The sequence below is a fragment of the Pelmatolapia mariae genome, linkage group LG1, assembly GCF_036321145.2.
Source record: "Pelmatolapia mariae isolate MD_Pm_ZW linkage group LG1, Pm_UMD_F_2, whole genome shotgun sequence".
Classification (NCBI taxonomy): domain Eukaryota; kingdom Metazoa; phylum Chordata; class Actinopteri; order Cichliformes; family Cichlidae; genus Pelmatolapia; species Pelmatolapia mariae.
In genome coordinates this window covers 12,306,928-12,322,830 of record NC_086227.1, presented here as the reverse complement: position 1 = coordinate 12,322,830, position 15,903 = coordinate 12,306,928, and the positions used below count along the sequence as shown (strand labels likewise).

General features: G+C 41.9%; 1 protein-coding gene across 1 annotated transcript in view; it reads left to right on the top strand.

The window, feature by feature from the left end:
* The window catches only part of uacab (uveal autoantigen with coiled-coil domains and ankyrin repeats b), a 45,447-nt gene extending 30,162 nt beyond the window's left edge, over positions 1 to 15,285 (top strand). Inside the window, exons 5-19 of the mRNA XM_063472393.1 lie at positions 1,007 to 1,064; positions 3,952 to 4,022; positions 4,283 to 4,389; positions 4,934 to 5,115; positions 5,662 to 5,699; positions 6,084 to 6,140; positions 6,316 to 6,423; positions 6,887 to 6,919; positions 7,787 to 7,879; positions 8,069 to 8,099; positions 8,215 to 8,261; positions 8,459 to 11,149; positions 11,421 to 11,573; positions 12,547 to 12,612; positions 12,783 to 15,285. Coding sequence (XP_063328463.1) covers positions 1,007 to 1,064; positions 3,952 to 4,022; positions 4,283 to 4,389; positions 4,934 to 5,115; positions 5,662 to 5,699; positions 6,084 to 6,140; positions 6,316 to 6,423; positions 6,887 to 6,919; positions 7,787 to 7,879; positions 8,069 to 8,099; positions 8,215 to 8,261; positions 8,459 to 11,149; positions 11,421 to 11,573; positions 12,547 to 12,612; positions 12,783 to 12,854 — 3,807 coding nt within the window. The 3' untranslated portion in view covers positions 12,855 to 15,285. The remainder of the gene's footprint in view (positions 1 to 1,006; positions 1,065 to 3,951; positions 4,023 to 4,282; positions 4,390 to 4,933; positions 5,116 to 5,661; positions 5,700 to 6,083; positions 6,141 to 6,315; positions 6,424 to 6,886; positions 6,920 to 7,786; positions 7,880 to 8,068; positions 8,100 to 8,214; positions 8,262 to 8,458; positions 11,150 to 11,420; positions 11,574 to 12,546; positions 12,613 to 12,782) is intronic.
* Positions 15,286 to 15,903: the final 618 nt, after the last annotated feature.

Genomic DNA, 15,903 nt, shown 5'->3' with positions numbered 1-15,903 from the left:
TATGTGTTTACAATAAGGCGGCTGTCTCTCTGCAACATTGTGCTCTCAGTCTTGCGTCCCTTCCCCCTCATGCCCCCCTCATATCTGGCATGGCAATGATCTAATGGATGTTGTGGCTGTTGGCAGGGGGTTGTCAGAGCTGTTGACAAGCCTACCCTCCTGCAAACCTGCCATCCATTCTTAGTGCCGTCATCACACCAGACATAGCAGCTGGATGCCCACCACAGCTACTGTCTCCCTCCGTCAGCCCAAACCATCACGGTATAGGATATCCCACCTCCAATGCGCTACCTTCAGCTCCCATTGCTGTTCTACGCCCCCTCTTCACTATGTCATTTGAGCATGCTGCTAATTTTTGGCCCTTGTTGCTAGAGAGAGTGGAGTTTTTATAGTGGGGGACAGATCGTACTGTCAAGCTTACCCAGCAACATCAGGCTCCTGTTAGCATAGAGTCCTGCAGCCCTCATCACCACAGCACTACAATCACTGGAGCCCAGTCAGCTGACTGGCTGTGTGTAGATGTCACAAGCATTTGAGCACAGCACCACTTATCCTAATATGACCTCGCTTCTGCTGCCTTTTAGTTTCCACTGCCAGCTACTGGAAATACATGATATTTAGGATGCTCCTGTTTTACACACCTGCAACAAGGAAACCTAATTAAACCACTGCTGGCCAAGTAGACTGGCATAAGAGAACCTGAGTGTCTGTACTCCACTGAAAACACTTTGTGTCCCTACATAGTTACAGTGCATGTTAGTAATGACCAAACAGAATTGTTAAGGGGTAATTTCTTTGTTATTTGAATCAGATTACAGCTTCTGCCTGGCTCTGTGTCATTATACTATAATACACTGAAACTGGTCTGTGCTAACGAACCTGTAATGTAAAGTGTGAGTTTATCTTTTTCGTATTGACAATAAGTCATATTCTTTATTTGTTTTGATACACGCTGTGTAACCGTTTTTGCATTTTCTTTATCTAAGTTTATCTTTGTTTTTAACAGCACAACTGTCCAGTTGGAAATGTGGACCTGCAAGGAAGAACGGCTCTACATGATGCTGGTAAGACTATTCTACGGCAAGGCAGGGAAAAGTTATTTCACACAGCAATTCATTAACATGTGTAGTTCAAAGGACTTTACAAATAGAGTGTAAATTTCAAGAAAACGATGAAATAACAGACTAAAAAGTAATGCACTATAAAACCAAAAGAAGAACACAAAGAATAATAAAAAGTGGCGTGAAAGAAGTTACAGCAGATATATATATGAGATCCGAGGGGAGTCGATTTCAGCAATCGGGTACTACAAACATTAAAAGCCAGTTTGGCATTTTGAGTTTGAACTCTGGACACCACCCGCTGTCCAATCCCTGCAGACTTGAGAGGCCTATCAGACTTGTAGAGCAACATACAGTGCTGACCGCCTGTCATGAAAAGAAGGAAGCACAAATAATTTAGAAATCTCTAAAAATTAAAGAATTCAGTGAACTGAATTTTTATATCCAAATTTGAGCCAGCACACTGGACTTCTCTTTCAACGTTCAACCACTAAAACCAAGTTTTCTGTTCAGGAATGATTGCTTAATTTAAAAAAAATAATGCACTTTACTATTTTTTTCTTATTTTTTCTAAAACCATAAATTTTAAAGTTATATAACAACGATAATTATATTTTAAGAATTTGCACATAGTGATGTATTAACACTTCTAGGAACATTAAAAAAGTTATTTTGGCATTTACAAGTACTGTTAATTTATGGCAGCTGTGGTATAAACCATCCATGGGCGGTGGCCGTATCTGTTAAGCACTGTACACTATATGGACAGATGTATTGGCCCACACCTTTCAATGTTTGAATTCAGGTAAAATTTGGCCTTTGCATACATTTGTGATAGTATGAGTAATTCTAAAGAGCTCACTGAATTCGAGCCTGGTGCTGTAATAGGATGCCACTATTGTATCCCATGAAATGTCTTCCCTCCTAGATATGCCACTATCATAAGTAAGTAGCATTATTGCAAAGTGCAAGTGTTTGGGAAACACAGCATCTCAGCCATGTCTGTGTCCGACCACTGAGTACTGATGCACACTGACATTCTGCTGAGTTTCATTAACAGCAGCAAAAAAAACAAAAACAAAACTGTGTGCCAGGAGCTTCTGGCATTGGCTCCCATACCTGAACAGCTCCTGTAGGTGTCCTGTGTTGGTGGCCCAGTACTTTTGTCCATATAGTGTATCTAAGAAAAAAAAAGACTCAGTTCAAAGCTTTAGATGAGAGAGCATATTACTTAATGTTGAGGTGACATCACTCTGTTCTAGCTCTGATTCCACTGCAATAAAGTGCTCAGTGTATTTTAAAACTCTATTCTAGTCCACTGTAGTCCTGATTCTATTATAATCTGCTAGTACTGACAGCAGCAGTAGAAGATTATAGTAAACAACTATCCTGCTGCTACTAAATTATAGGTGTACTACGGTAAAGTAGAGCTGGTACCCTGTGCAGTAGTACAATAGTGACTGCTGTAGCATCAGCCCAATTTAGTTCTATTCAAGTATAGTGCTGGGCGATATGACGATATATATCGTGTGGACGATAGAAAAGTGTCTATCGTGCCATTTGTCTTCTATCGTTTCTAACCCGAATTTTACAAATTATTACATAAAATATATCATTAACCCTTTACAACCGGTCAGAGCAGGCACACTCCGTTTTCCCTAACTATTTTTAAATCCCTGTAGAACTGTAACCACGTAAGGTAGCGCAATAATGGTTTTTTTTTTGCATATGAAACCGTAGGGGTTGTACTTACATCTTATTCCATTAGCTTGTCCTAAGTCACGGTTTTCTTCCACATATAGCTTTGCAAAAATTGCATAAAAAGCACTTCCAGCAACAAAAACATAATATTCCAGACTTGCAGCAACAAAAACATAATATTCCAGAAACACGCTTTGCCGATCCGATCAGCTGTTCATAACACTTCCTAGTTGGAATATAAGTCAGCGCAACTATCGCATGTCCACCATTACCTGTCCGAAACCGGAAGTGACGTCACTTTCGCGGAAAATGTAGTTTTTTAAGCTTCAAAGTCTGTTGGTGTTTTTAAAAGTCATGTTTGACTTTATGCTCTTCTGTATCGTTTCTGGGATGCTTAGAAGTCAAATTACACTGTTGGAAATAGTTTATTTTGATGCACATGCTGTTTTTTTGCAAATTTGCATTTATTTATTTTCATTTATATATAAAAATTTGTGTATCTCAAAAATAAAACTATGAAGACACTCAAAATAAATAAATGTAAAGATAAGCTCTGGCGGACTTGGTTCTATGGTAGGTCTTAAAGGGTTAAATAGCCTGTGCAAATATATTAGTGTTGTCTTCTCACTATACATACTCTGAACTTTATGCAAGAGAAAATAAAGTATAAAAAAATGATATTTTTCGCAAAGAAACTGTCTTGTGGTTTTGCAACATGGTGCTGCTTTACATGCACCCGGATTTGCGACATACTTTACAGTAACTCAAAACAAAGACTGCACCCTCTCCACTCGCTGTTTACAGACTGCATACTTTCCAGATGACCACAGGTCAGGTGGTATATCGTGATATATATCGTTATCGTGATATAAAATAATTCATATCGTGATAAATATTTTTTCCATATCGCCCAGCACTATTCAAGTACTCACTCTACTCTGTATGTGTGTACTGGAGTAAACTCTACTCTTTTCTCTCTTTGACTGTTTTCCATAATCAAAGCCTACGCATGCTTACATATGGATGTTGATGTTTGAGACATTATAGAAAATAAAATTCAGCAGTTTGTTTAAAGACGGTTTGCGTTTAGCTTTGATGGTACTATTTTCAACATCAACAGTGTCTGTGCTTGTTTTTCCGTGGTAAATGAGATGAAATGATTGCAGCGCTCTGTTCTTTTTCTCCACAGTCATGGCGGGCTGTGCCTCCAGCGTCAAACTTCTCTGTGACAGCGGGGCGGCTGTGAATGCCACCGATTTTGTGAGAATTGCTTTTGCTCTTTGTTTTGCAGTATTTTTCTGAAAAAGCCCAAGCCATTTTGTCCTTGTGTTTAGTCGACTGTGTAGAGAAGCAGTTCTGTCTGCTTACTGTCGCATGGCTGTTGCCTTGTGTGGAGGTCTTAAACTACATTTAAAGTCATGTTAACCTAGTTTACATAAATGCTCTTTTTGGATCAGATCATGAAGGAGTGTAGTCACATCTGTAGAGGAATGTGAATGTTTTTTATTTTCTTTCTTCAGGATGGGAGGACACCTCTGATTCTGGCAACCCAGATGTGTCATCCCCGTATTTGTCAGCTGTTGCTGGAGCGAGGAGCTGACATTACTGTCCGGGACAAACAAAACAAGTAAGATACACTCCAATTTGCCGAGCGGGCCTGTTAAAGCAGTTTTAATTGAAGTTGAAAGCAAGATTTGGACAGATTATATAGTTTGAAAAGTTAAAACAAGTCTCATTTCTTCTGGTGTTTTTGTGACATTAACATGAAACCATTTTAGATTAAACAGGCAATAAAAGTTTTGTTTTTAAAAGGGAAGCAAACAGAATCCAACACTGAAAAATACAGCAGTAGTAAGAGCTCATGAAGGCACCACCAGCCTGAACCCGTTACAAGGCAGGATGGATCCATGCGTTCATGTTGTTTACACCAAATTCTGAACCTGCCCTCTGAATGTTACAGAATTTAAGATAATTTGATTTGACAGGAGTCACACACAATGTGGTCTTCTGCTGCTGTAGCCCATCTGCATCAGGGTTTGAGCTGTAGTGTGTTCAGAAATGCTCTTCTGCACACCTTGGCTGCAGTCAGGTTACTGGTACATCCCCATCAGTTTGAAGCACTCTGATGATTCAGCTTTGCCTTCATTATAAACCGTCTCTGACGCCTTCAGGACCGCGCTGATCCTCGGCTGTGAGTTCGGCTGTAAGGATGCAGTGGAGGTGCTGCTGAAGAGCGGCGCCGATGTGAAGACGGTGGACGGCTTGGGTCACGACGCACATCACTACGCTCGCTTCAACAAGGACCAGGAGCTCATTACGATGGTCAAAAGTTACATCGACAAAGCCAACAGAGGTCAGAGAGCAGGACATGAAACAGCTATTTCTAAATTTGCTTTAAAAATAAAAAAATAACACTTTCCAGACCTACCTAAAGATAAAGGAAAGGTCTAAACCTTATGTGTCACACTATTTATTTATTTCTTTTCTTACTTGGATGCTTAGTGGCATAGAACACATCAGTGTGACGGCTCACCAGATTATTTATGTACAAAGTGAAAGGTGATTTTTGTAAAGACTAACAAAAGTGTAGACTTTAGGCTACATGACAGTACTATTATTACATATGTTATCAATAATGACAAGATGCTATTTAACTTTAAGTATCTGCTGGTTTCGAATCATAAGTATACAAAGTTATACATTTCAAATCCTGTGTTTTGTTTTTTTGTTCTACATGTCTTACAACACTGTCATTACCATCAGGTATAGTCTTAACTTTCACAGCTGCTTCCGTTTGCCTTCCTTGGTTGCGTTCTCTCTGAACGTGTTTTTGTCTTATCCTGATAACAAACAGCGGAGGAATGAAATGTCGCCTTTCGCTTTTCTGGTTGTGTTGCAGATAAAGAAGCCGCAAAGATAGAACAGTGGAAGCGACAGGTAACGCTGAAACATGCATAAATCACATCATCTTTAAGTCTCTTTAATATAATAATAAAGAGCATTTGTTATTCTCCACATTTCACTCATTGTGGAGTATGTCTTGGTGACAGCCTTATGGAAATGGTGCTGAGGCTCTATATTTGTTAAAGATAACGGTGGTCAGAGTTGCTTACGTCCCGAACATCATTTCCATCACTGTAACCTCACCCTCTCCTGCTGCTCCCTCCACATCTCTAAACATCTTTTTTGGTGTTGTTCAGCGTTCAGGCTACATAGATCTGCTCAGTTGTGCAACGCTGCCATCTAGTGCCTATAAGTGAGAATTGTTCTGTGATTTCATGACTGTGGTAATGTTAAAATAAGATCCTATCTTATCCTCAGCATTCAGTGGAGAGAACAGAGGCAGCTGAGATTAACAGAAGGGACCAGATCATACATGTAAGTGCTGTGTAACGTCACCGTACTCATTACACACAAACATGCAAAGCATCCTACAAAGAGCTTACACAGAAATACAACTCATAATCAAAATGAATCATTCTTTTCTTTTCTCTTTTTGATTCAGCATTTTAATTATTTGTTTAAAGTCTTTTTTTTGCTGTTTGTTATTCAGGATCTGGAAAGGCAGAATGAGACTCTGCAGGAAGGCCTCAGGAAGTACCACCAGGAGCAGAAAGCTCTCTTAGATAAAGTCAACATGCTCCAGCAACAGCTCACCCAGGTAAATCCAGGTTAATGTATTCCCACAGTGACAGAGCCCCTGTGCACAACGGTACAGTAAAGCCTTCCAGGTGTCTGGCTCACTTTGTTCACTGCACCTGCCGGATGGTTCTGCAGTCCTTCTTAGGACTGAAATGATGAATTAAAGTAAAATGTAATAACAAAAGCTAAGCTGAGTCACGCTGCTTTGGCATAATATCTTAGTCTCCTTTTCCTCTAACATAAGGAGTGTAATTTAGGAAATGTGTGATAATTTTCTAACCCTAGGTGTTGAGGAGGCAGAGCTGGCTTATAATTATAATAGAAAAAATGAGACTTTCTTAAGTGAGCATGATAGCTGCCTGCTATTAGCTGCCAGAACAATTTACAATACGCAGAAGGGCAAGGAAATTCAATTAAATGAAATCAGCTGTCATTTATTAATCTCTCATGTGAGTTGACTTGTGATCCTTTTTCATCTGCAGGAAAAAATGGCCGCAGAAGGCTCTCAAAAAGAGGTATGATAGAAAAATAACCACGTGGTTCATCCTCAATGTTCGCTTTTATCCTTCATTATAAACTGCATGCAGACATAACTTAAACAGCAAGGAAACACTTTGTATGACAGTGCTGGTGTCTGGTTAATGATTTTGGCTTGCTCTTTGTGAAATTGTGTCCTGTGCACAGTGAGCTCTTTTTTTCGAAGAGCTCTTCCCTTTTTTTTAGGTTATCAGCATTTAATAAATAAGGAATAAATAACAGTCACTTCAAAGTAAAAGGAAATTGTTAAACTAGTCTATAAATAAGCGCGACTTTAGCTGTTGAAATGGTGAGATACTTTGCCTTCTTTCTGCTCTTTCTGCTTTAAGAAGCTGCTCGCCCTTTAAAGCCATGGATGTCGAGGTGTTTTGTGGATTTATTTTACCGTGCGCGGATCAGTGTTTGCCTGCAGCTTAGTATCTTGGGCGCAGGAGCAGTTTTGTCTCGTAAAGATGTGCCAACCTGCAGACCACATGTCTTCTCTTCGGGATTTCAGGCCTCACCTCCCTCCCTTCGACTTCTGCTGCCTTTAGAAGCATTTGTTTTTCACTCTGCCTGCAGCACATCCAAACGTCTTCACTAAGCCCCTTTAATATCTGATGCTGTTAAAACTTTTTGAATTTGAAACATCAGTGGGGATAACACAAACTGTAGCACACATAGGGAGAAGATGCATTTAGACATATGGTTAGTAGGTACATTATCTAATACCTGTGTTTTTCATGTTACGAACTGTTTCAGAGTAAGTGGTTTGATTGGTTTGGCCTTTTCTGAGCATTTCATTTAAATTGTTGAAGTGTGAGTTCTTACCCTCACTGCTTTTAACATTCTTCTTCTTCTATTAGAAGGAACAGTTGAAGATGTTACTCAGCACCAAAGAAAAAGATGAAGGCGCTCGAGGGCAGGAGACTGTCAAGGTCCAGCTCCGGAGTACTTTGGTTAGTGAATTCATGCATGTGTGTGGTCTCTGCTTCGAGGTAATCCTTATGAAAGTAAAATGTTTTCGGATTCAAGTTTAACAGGCATGTGCAGCCTTCTGATTACAGCAGTCTTATTTTATTTGTATTTTTAGGTATTCTGTCTAATCGGTCAGTTTGTAATCGATTTGTCCATCTGTGTTTTCACAGGGGGAGTACTCTGGTCAGTCGGTTATCAAAGGTTAGCTTCCTGCTTATTTTGGACCATAAAGAACATTTTAAGACCATAATTTCAAAATTTAGCAGCAGAGTTTGTGTTTGCTTTAGTTTTACGTTTGTGTGCTGTTGTGTTGCAGGTAAAGAAAATGTTTTTGTCAAAGGTCACAGCCTGGATTCTGATCAGGTATTTCCCCCCCCCCCCGTGAACAGTTTTATATGTGCTGCATGTGTCTGGTGTCTATGCACGTCTTTCTTTCATAGTTTACATCTAAAAGGTTTGAATGTACAGTGGTGGGTGGGGCAAAGCTGTGAATGACTTTATTGTGCAGTATAAACATATACTATACTAATTCAGCATCTTTTTCCTATCTCTCTCTAAAGATGCTCAGAAATCCTCCCCTCTCACGTTCACTGTCCCGACCGCTGGAGAAGGGTCTTCCTGGTGAGCTGGATGCACTCCGAAATGAACTCGAGGCAGTCAAGAAAAGACAGCAGGCAGCTGAGGAGGAGACGACACGGCTTCAGTCTGCACTGAGCCGTAAAACCAGAGAGTGCCAGGAGCTGCTTCAGAGCCGAGACACCATCCAGAAACAGGCTGACCAGCAGATTCAAGAGCTCGAGGACGCCTTGGGAGACGTCCAGAAACGGATGCTGGACTCTGAGTGCAAGGTCAAACAGCTGCAAGCCCACGTAGTTGCTGTCAAAGAACATTTAGGAGGCCAAGCGACAGAAGAACTGCGCACTCAGCTCCAGGACGTCAAGGCCAAGTATGAAGGTGCTTCGGCCGAAGTGGGCCGCGTTCGCAACCGCCTCAAACAGAGTGAGAAGGCCTTGGAGGAGTACAAGAGCAGCGAGAGCCAATTAGCAGCTGAGACAGAGAGGCTGAACCATGATGTCCAAAATCTGACTGCAGAGCGAGACGAACTGAGAGAAACCCTTTTAGAAATGGAAACCCAGCTGAAAGAGGCCCAGACTAAACATGGCAACACCGTACCGGCTGAGAAGTTCGACAACATGAAAAACCTGCTCACTAATGCAGTTGACGAGAAGGAACGGCAGCTCGCCGAGCTGAGGGAAGACTACGATCGGGTGCTGGAGGAGGTGGCGGAGCTCCATCGAAAGCTAGACAGCCCCTCCTCACAGGGAGGCTCGAGGCCGTTGTCTCCTGAGGAGCAGCAGGTCTGGGCAGCACTGGAAGATGAGAACGCTACCCTGAAAAAGACATTGGTGGAGGTGACTGCAAAAAGCCAGGCTCTGATTCATGAGGTTGAGAAGAGTGAGGATGAAAAAGATATGCTACAAGAGCAGCTGGATGAGCTTAACAGCAGGATTGAGGTGGACTTTATACCGATACGGAACCACGAGGAAGTTCGGAGGAACATGGTAACGGCTCTGGAGGATCTCGAGGACAAACTGGTGGAAGCCGGCGAACGTTGCGGAAGAGCAGAGGCACAAGTCCAACAGCTTCAGACCGAGAGGGCCGCGTTGCAGAAGAATATCAGCAGCCTCAGCAGCACGAGTGAGAAACAACAAAGTGAGATGGACACTATGAAGTGTCAGAATGCCGACCTGATAAAGAAAGTTGAGCTTTTGCAGAAGAGATGTGAAGACAGAGATAAAGAGTGTGTGCAGCTGACCACACAGAGTCAGACTCTCAAAGAGAGCTTGGAGGGACAGTATGTTCCCAGACAGCAGCACGAGCAAGTGAAAATGGAGTTAAGTTCCACCTTAGAGAGCGTTAAAGCTGAGATGTTAAAGTTGGAGACCAGGGAAAAAGAAAGTGGGGAAGAGTTGAAGAATGTGAAAGAAGGAAACGAAAAGTTAAAAGAAAAGTTAGAAAAAGTTCTGCTGGAGGTGAAAAACGACTATATCAGTGTAAAAGACCACAGAGCTATCACAGACAAGCTGAATGCTGCTGTGGTCGAGGCAGAGAATAGAGCGAATGAGGCGTCTGCAATGCATGCGTTGGCTCAGGATGAAACAGTTAAGCTTACTCACGAACTGGAGGCTCAGAAGAAAGAGCTTGATACCATACAGGAGGCTATTCAGTCTAAGTTTGTGCCTCTGACAACAGCTGAGGAGAAGGAAACCTCTTACAGCACCCAGGTTAAAGAGTTGACAGCAAAACTGTTGGAAATGGAAGAGAAGTATGACAAAGAAAAGACTGCGAGAGAGGGCAACAGACAGGAGGAAAAGAAACTGAAAGTTGAGGTGGAATCTGTTCAGAGGAGACTAAACGTCGCTCTGGTTTCCAGTGAAAAGCACAAAGAAAATGAGGAGGAGTTCAAGGCTAAATGTGAAGAACTGACCCAGAAGTTGGTCAACTTAGAGCAGCAGCTCGACGAGGTAACACTTCAGAAAGCTGAACTTCAAGAGCAGAATGCCCTGTGCAACGCTCAAATTCAAAACCTACAGGAGCGTCTGAAGTCAGAGCTGACACGCATATCGACATACGACACCGAGCTCAAAGCCCTCAATGATGCCTTACAGCAAGCGCAGGCTGATTGCAAGAAAGCAAGAGAGGCGCAGCAGGCGGAGGCCCAGAAGGCGTGTGCCTTTCAGAAAGAAGTGCAGGAACTCCACCGGGAGCAGGAGTCTCTGCTGCAGCAGCATGCCGAGGCTAAGGAAGCCCTGGAGGCTGAAGTGGCTAAGCTACACCTGGCTCTCCGCGAAGAGGAGGAAAACAACGCCCAGAGGGCGGAAGATGTATCTGCCCTGCAGTCAGAGCTCCTTCAGGCTACTCAGGCTCTCGAAGAGATCCGCTGTAAGGAAGACCAAATGAACGAGCTGAAGAAGGAGAAACAGCAGCTGGAGGAGGAGGCTGCCAGCCTGAATAACAAGCTGCTGAGCTTGGTAGAAGAGCGTGAAAAGGTCCATCAGGAGGCAACAAAAGCAAGAGAGGGCGAGAGCAGGGCGAGGACGGAGATGGAGGCAGTCCAGGAGAAGGGGCGCGCCATCGAAAGGGAGATCAGAGAGCTCAAAGAGAGATACGATGAGTCCCTCACCACCATCTGTGACCTGCAGAAGAGGATTCAAACATCAGCTGAGCAGACCGAAGCCAAAGACAAGAAGGTACAAAACAATTCACACTATAGTCTTAATTGTTCCCAGTTTCATTTGAGATACTTTGATAAATTTTACGTGTGTTTCACATAAACTCTAAATGCCACTGTAACAATGAAAAGCATGATAATGACCACTGAGACGTGTTTGTCATTTATTTTGATGAATAGAGGAAAAAGATTTTTCTGACATTTTTCTACATTTCTACTGTGGAAATCCTTGATCGACGTTAAATGATCTTTAACGTCGATATTTGTCCTGCTCTTTGTCTGTGTGACAGATCACAGAGTTGCTTACAGACGTTGAGCGATTAAAGCAGGCGCTGAATGGTCTGTCCCAGCTGGCATACACAAGCAACACACCCAATAAGAGGCAGACGCAGCACATCGACACACTCCAAGCTCAGATCAAGAGCCTACAGCAGCAGCTGGCTGTAAGTGGACACACATCACATGCTAAAACGTGTTCTAGACAAACTATATAAATATAGACTGCCAAAAGTATTCGCTCACCCATTTAAATAATTGAAGTCAGGTGTTTCAGTCACTTCCACGGCCACATGTGTATAAAATCAAGCACCTGTGCACGCAGACTGCTTCTACACACCTTTGTGAAAGAATGGGTCACTCTCAGGAGCTCAGTGAGTTCCAGCATGGTACCGTGATAGGATACCACCGAGCAATAAGTCCACTCATGAAATTTCCTTGCTACTAAATATTCCACAGTCACTGTTAGTGGTATTATAACAAAGCATACAAAGCTATTTTGCACAATTTCATGCTCCCAACTTTGTGGGAACAGTTTGGGATGGTCCCTTCCTGTTCCAACATGATTGCACACCAATGCACAAAGCAACATCCATAAAGACATGGATAAGTTTGGTGTGGAAGAACTTGACTGGCTGACTTCAACCCGACAGAACACCTGTGGGGTGAAATGGAGCGCAGACTGTGAGCCGTGTCTGACCTCACGAATGTGCTTATGGAAGAATGGTCAAAAATTTCCATAAACACTCCTGAACCTTCCCCAGAGGAGTTGAAGCTGTAATAGCAGCAAAGGGTGGGCCAACATCATATTAAACCCTATGGACTAAGAATGGGGCATCACTCTAGTTCATACATGTTTGAGGGCAGATAAGTGAATACTTTTGGTAATATAGTGTATTTAGTTATTATTATTACATATTTATTTTGGATAACTGAATTGATAACATAATGAAAAGCTGAAAAAAAAGAAGACGTGAACAACTTTAGAGCAAGTTGGATGCTGCTTTTCTAACATCATAACATACAGTAAGCTGGAAGCTGGAATACAGTCAACATCAATTACACTGTCTAGCTGTTAAAGACGTGAAACAAAGCACAGTGTCACTCTCACGTCTTCCTCCTTTCTTTCTGCTTCACAAGGATGCTGAGAGGCAACACAGAGAGGTGGTTTCAATTTATCGAACACATCTGCTCAGCGCAGCCCAGGTAAGTCTTACTCATTAATCTGCGGAGATTACTGTGCAGTGAGATTTGTCTGGTTTGTCTATGAAAGAAAGTTTGCAGCAGGGTTACTACAGAATATCAGATGATGATAGTCTAATGTTAATATCTGATGTTAGATATGTACCGAAGCCCTTCTCCTGTTTCTCCCACAGGGCCACATGGATGAGGACGTCCAGGCCGCCTTGCTGCAGATCATCCGCATGAGACAGGAGTTTGTGTGTTAAAGCTTCAAAACCCTGCTGCTACCTGCTGACTCAGATTCACTGTTTTCATATCCCCTGCTGTAAAGTGTTCCTGCTGTGGCCCCTGTGGGCGCCCAGTGTGTGTCTGCTGACAAATCTCTGCTGAAAGGCTGTTAGAAAACACATTTTGCTGCATTTAAAGTCTAAGAAGTCTCCAGGCTGTAGATACAGACGAACACCAGCAGCGTTTTTTTTTAGATACACAGAAAACAAAAACTCAGCAGTTAAAGCCAAATGTAATCAACTACCTGTATGCAGAAACACTTTGCAGTTGCTGGTACACAGTATGTAAAGACAACAAACTGTTTCATACATTATTTTTCGCATCTTTTCTAATGATGGTGAAGATCTGTGGATTTTATGCAACTTTAACACATTATATTCAGTGATGTGAAGGTTATTTGAAAATGTGCATCCCTTTCTTGGATTACTCCTGAAACACTCAGCTAACTGTAAACTGGACAAACAGACCACTTTTCACATTCCCGCCTGACTGTCAGCGCTCGTGCAGAATGCTTCCATGTTTAACACCGACGTTTGCTGGAGTTTTAAAGGGAGGGGTTCACAGTTTCCAGCTCAGAAGCCCAGAGTTACTGGCTGCTGTAATCATTGTTTTCTTTGATACATTTTCAGCTGCTGATTTACACACACACATGCAAATGAAGCAAAAACACAATAGCAACAGTAGCAATATCAGAAAGGCACTCACGAGTCGCCTATCTGTACCCAGCCAGTGTACAGAGTGGCAAATCGTGCATGTGTGTTATCAGCCTGTCCTAAAACTAAATGACTATTTCTTGTAGTGTGCTAGCTCCTGTAGGCAGACCTTTTTGTTTTACATAGAGGGAGTCTGAAAACTCTTTCATGGTTTGCTTCAGCTTGCAGGTGACAACGCAGATGTTGAGATGAGCCATCAGCTTTTTTTCTTGTTCTTGCTAAGTACTGAATAGTTGTGATAAAAGTGATAATACTTTTAGTACTTGGTGTTAAGTTTAACAAATGCAGTATGAGATCCAGCTGAATGATTAGTATTTACTTTGGGGCAAAGGCTCCCTTTGCCTGCCTGTTTCCTTGCAGAGCTGCTGGGAGTGCACGGTGACATGGTGAAATCACAGTAAATTTAACTGTGGGGAATGAAGCCTCTTAATATTTGCATTAGTTTTTGACTCAAAAAATGATTACAGCTCCCAGTAAATTAGTCAGTGTACAGACGGGCTGAAAATCAGATGAAACTACGTGAACCTGTCCTTTAACTTTCACCCGCTTTCTTTTAAGTCAGACTCATTTTGTGGCACACTTTTTTCCTTCTCATCTGGAGGTCCAAACTAATCGGATGCCAAAGACCTGAAGTGGATCCAAATCTAAAGCCCTCTTGCCGCGCTTGTAGACAGTTGTATGAGGTATATTTGGGTGAGTGCTCAGTTATCTCAGAGTCCAGTTACACGAATCTGTGCACTGGTCACGCAGGATTCGAATCACGGGGGTGTGAAGCGGCGATTTCTTGCTGTGTCCTACAGTTTGCAGTGGCACGTCGTCTTTTTCTTTAAACCAGAGTGTCCTCTAGTGGTGAAACTTGGCAGGCCAAGTTGGTAGAAAATGTAATAATCACTGCAGACCAGGGGTAGGCAGTTGCTGCTTTTGGAAGCTGTTACAGCTGCATGCCTTTACTGAACACTAGTGGCATTTATTAGAAATCTGAGAAATGCTAAAAATGTGCATAAGAAACTAAAGTGATAAAGCTTCATCTGCTAATATCTGCTGCTGTGCGTTACTGCTTTTTAAACCAAACCTCTTTTTAAAAACCGTTAAAACTCGACTTTATAGAGCAGCTGATTCACGCAGCTATCCCAGAGCAGCAGTCGCGTACCCCTGAGCCGGCTCTTTGTGGCTCCTGATGGTGTAGTGTGGTGGTGTTGTGATTGTTGAGCGAGTCTCTTGTGCCTTTACACTGATATATTTTTCATAGCTTTGTACTTCTTTAATTACTTTACTACAGTGTGACATTATTCAGCAGGTCTGGAAGTAGAACGGCACAAAACACGTTCAGGTTTTACTGTAGGATACTAATTTGATAAGAACAACCCCTGAACGATTACTCATCTGAAACACTCCTCTTTAACCTTCCAGCTAATACGCTTTGTTTTTATATTTAGGACACACACAAAAAAAGCTGTTTACACCCATCAAACCTTTCCTCTGTTTTGTTCTGCAGATTTTTATTTTTTTTTTAATGGTTAACACAAACTTTTTGGATATTTCTTTTTCTTTTCCCTCTACCATTTAAAGGCTAAAGTATGAATCCATTTGAATCTTTAAATGTTACTGTTTAACCAGTCTGTTTAACTGGGCGAAGGCTCTTGGCAAGAATAGTTGTATTTGTGAATCAGTCATACAAAATCAATAAAAGTGCCTAACATAGAAAACTATGTTGTGTTGTGTGTGTCTTTTGTCATCACAAGGAGCTTCTGCAACATTAGCAGTGCTGGTACTGTAGTACGGCTGAAATACCTCAGTGGCTACAGGATGAGGATGTGGTGAAGACATTCGTGTTCTTCACCGGATCTTTTTGGTGATTTCCTGACTTTGTCTGGCACCATCAGCAAGTCAGATTTTGAACTCATGCCACGTGTTAATCTCATCACCTGTGTGTGTGTTGTCATCTAGTATTACAAGCCCATGAGTTGTTTTTCAGTAATATGGTTTATGACCAGCTGTACTTTGGGGGGAAAAAGCTGGGTTTTTCACTCATGGAACAAACTTAAAAAAAGAAAGAGTTGGTCATACATGTGCTTAAGAGGATTAGTGTATGTCCAAAACAGGAAAGCACTATATTACTCACTGTGTTAGCTGGGGGTTTACTTTTCAGACATTTATGAGTTATTGCTTATTTCTTACTGGCTGCAAGCAAAATCCTTGATGACGATGATTTTATTTATATAGAACATTTTATTATAAGAAAACTCAATGTGCTGAAGACAGAAGACAAAAAAACTGTAGGTTAACAATGCCTTAAGGCAGTGAAAGCAGCAAA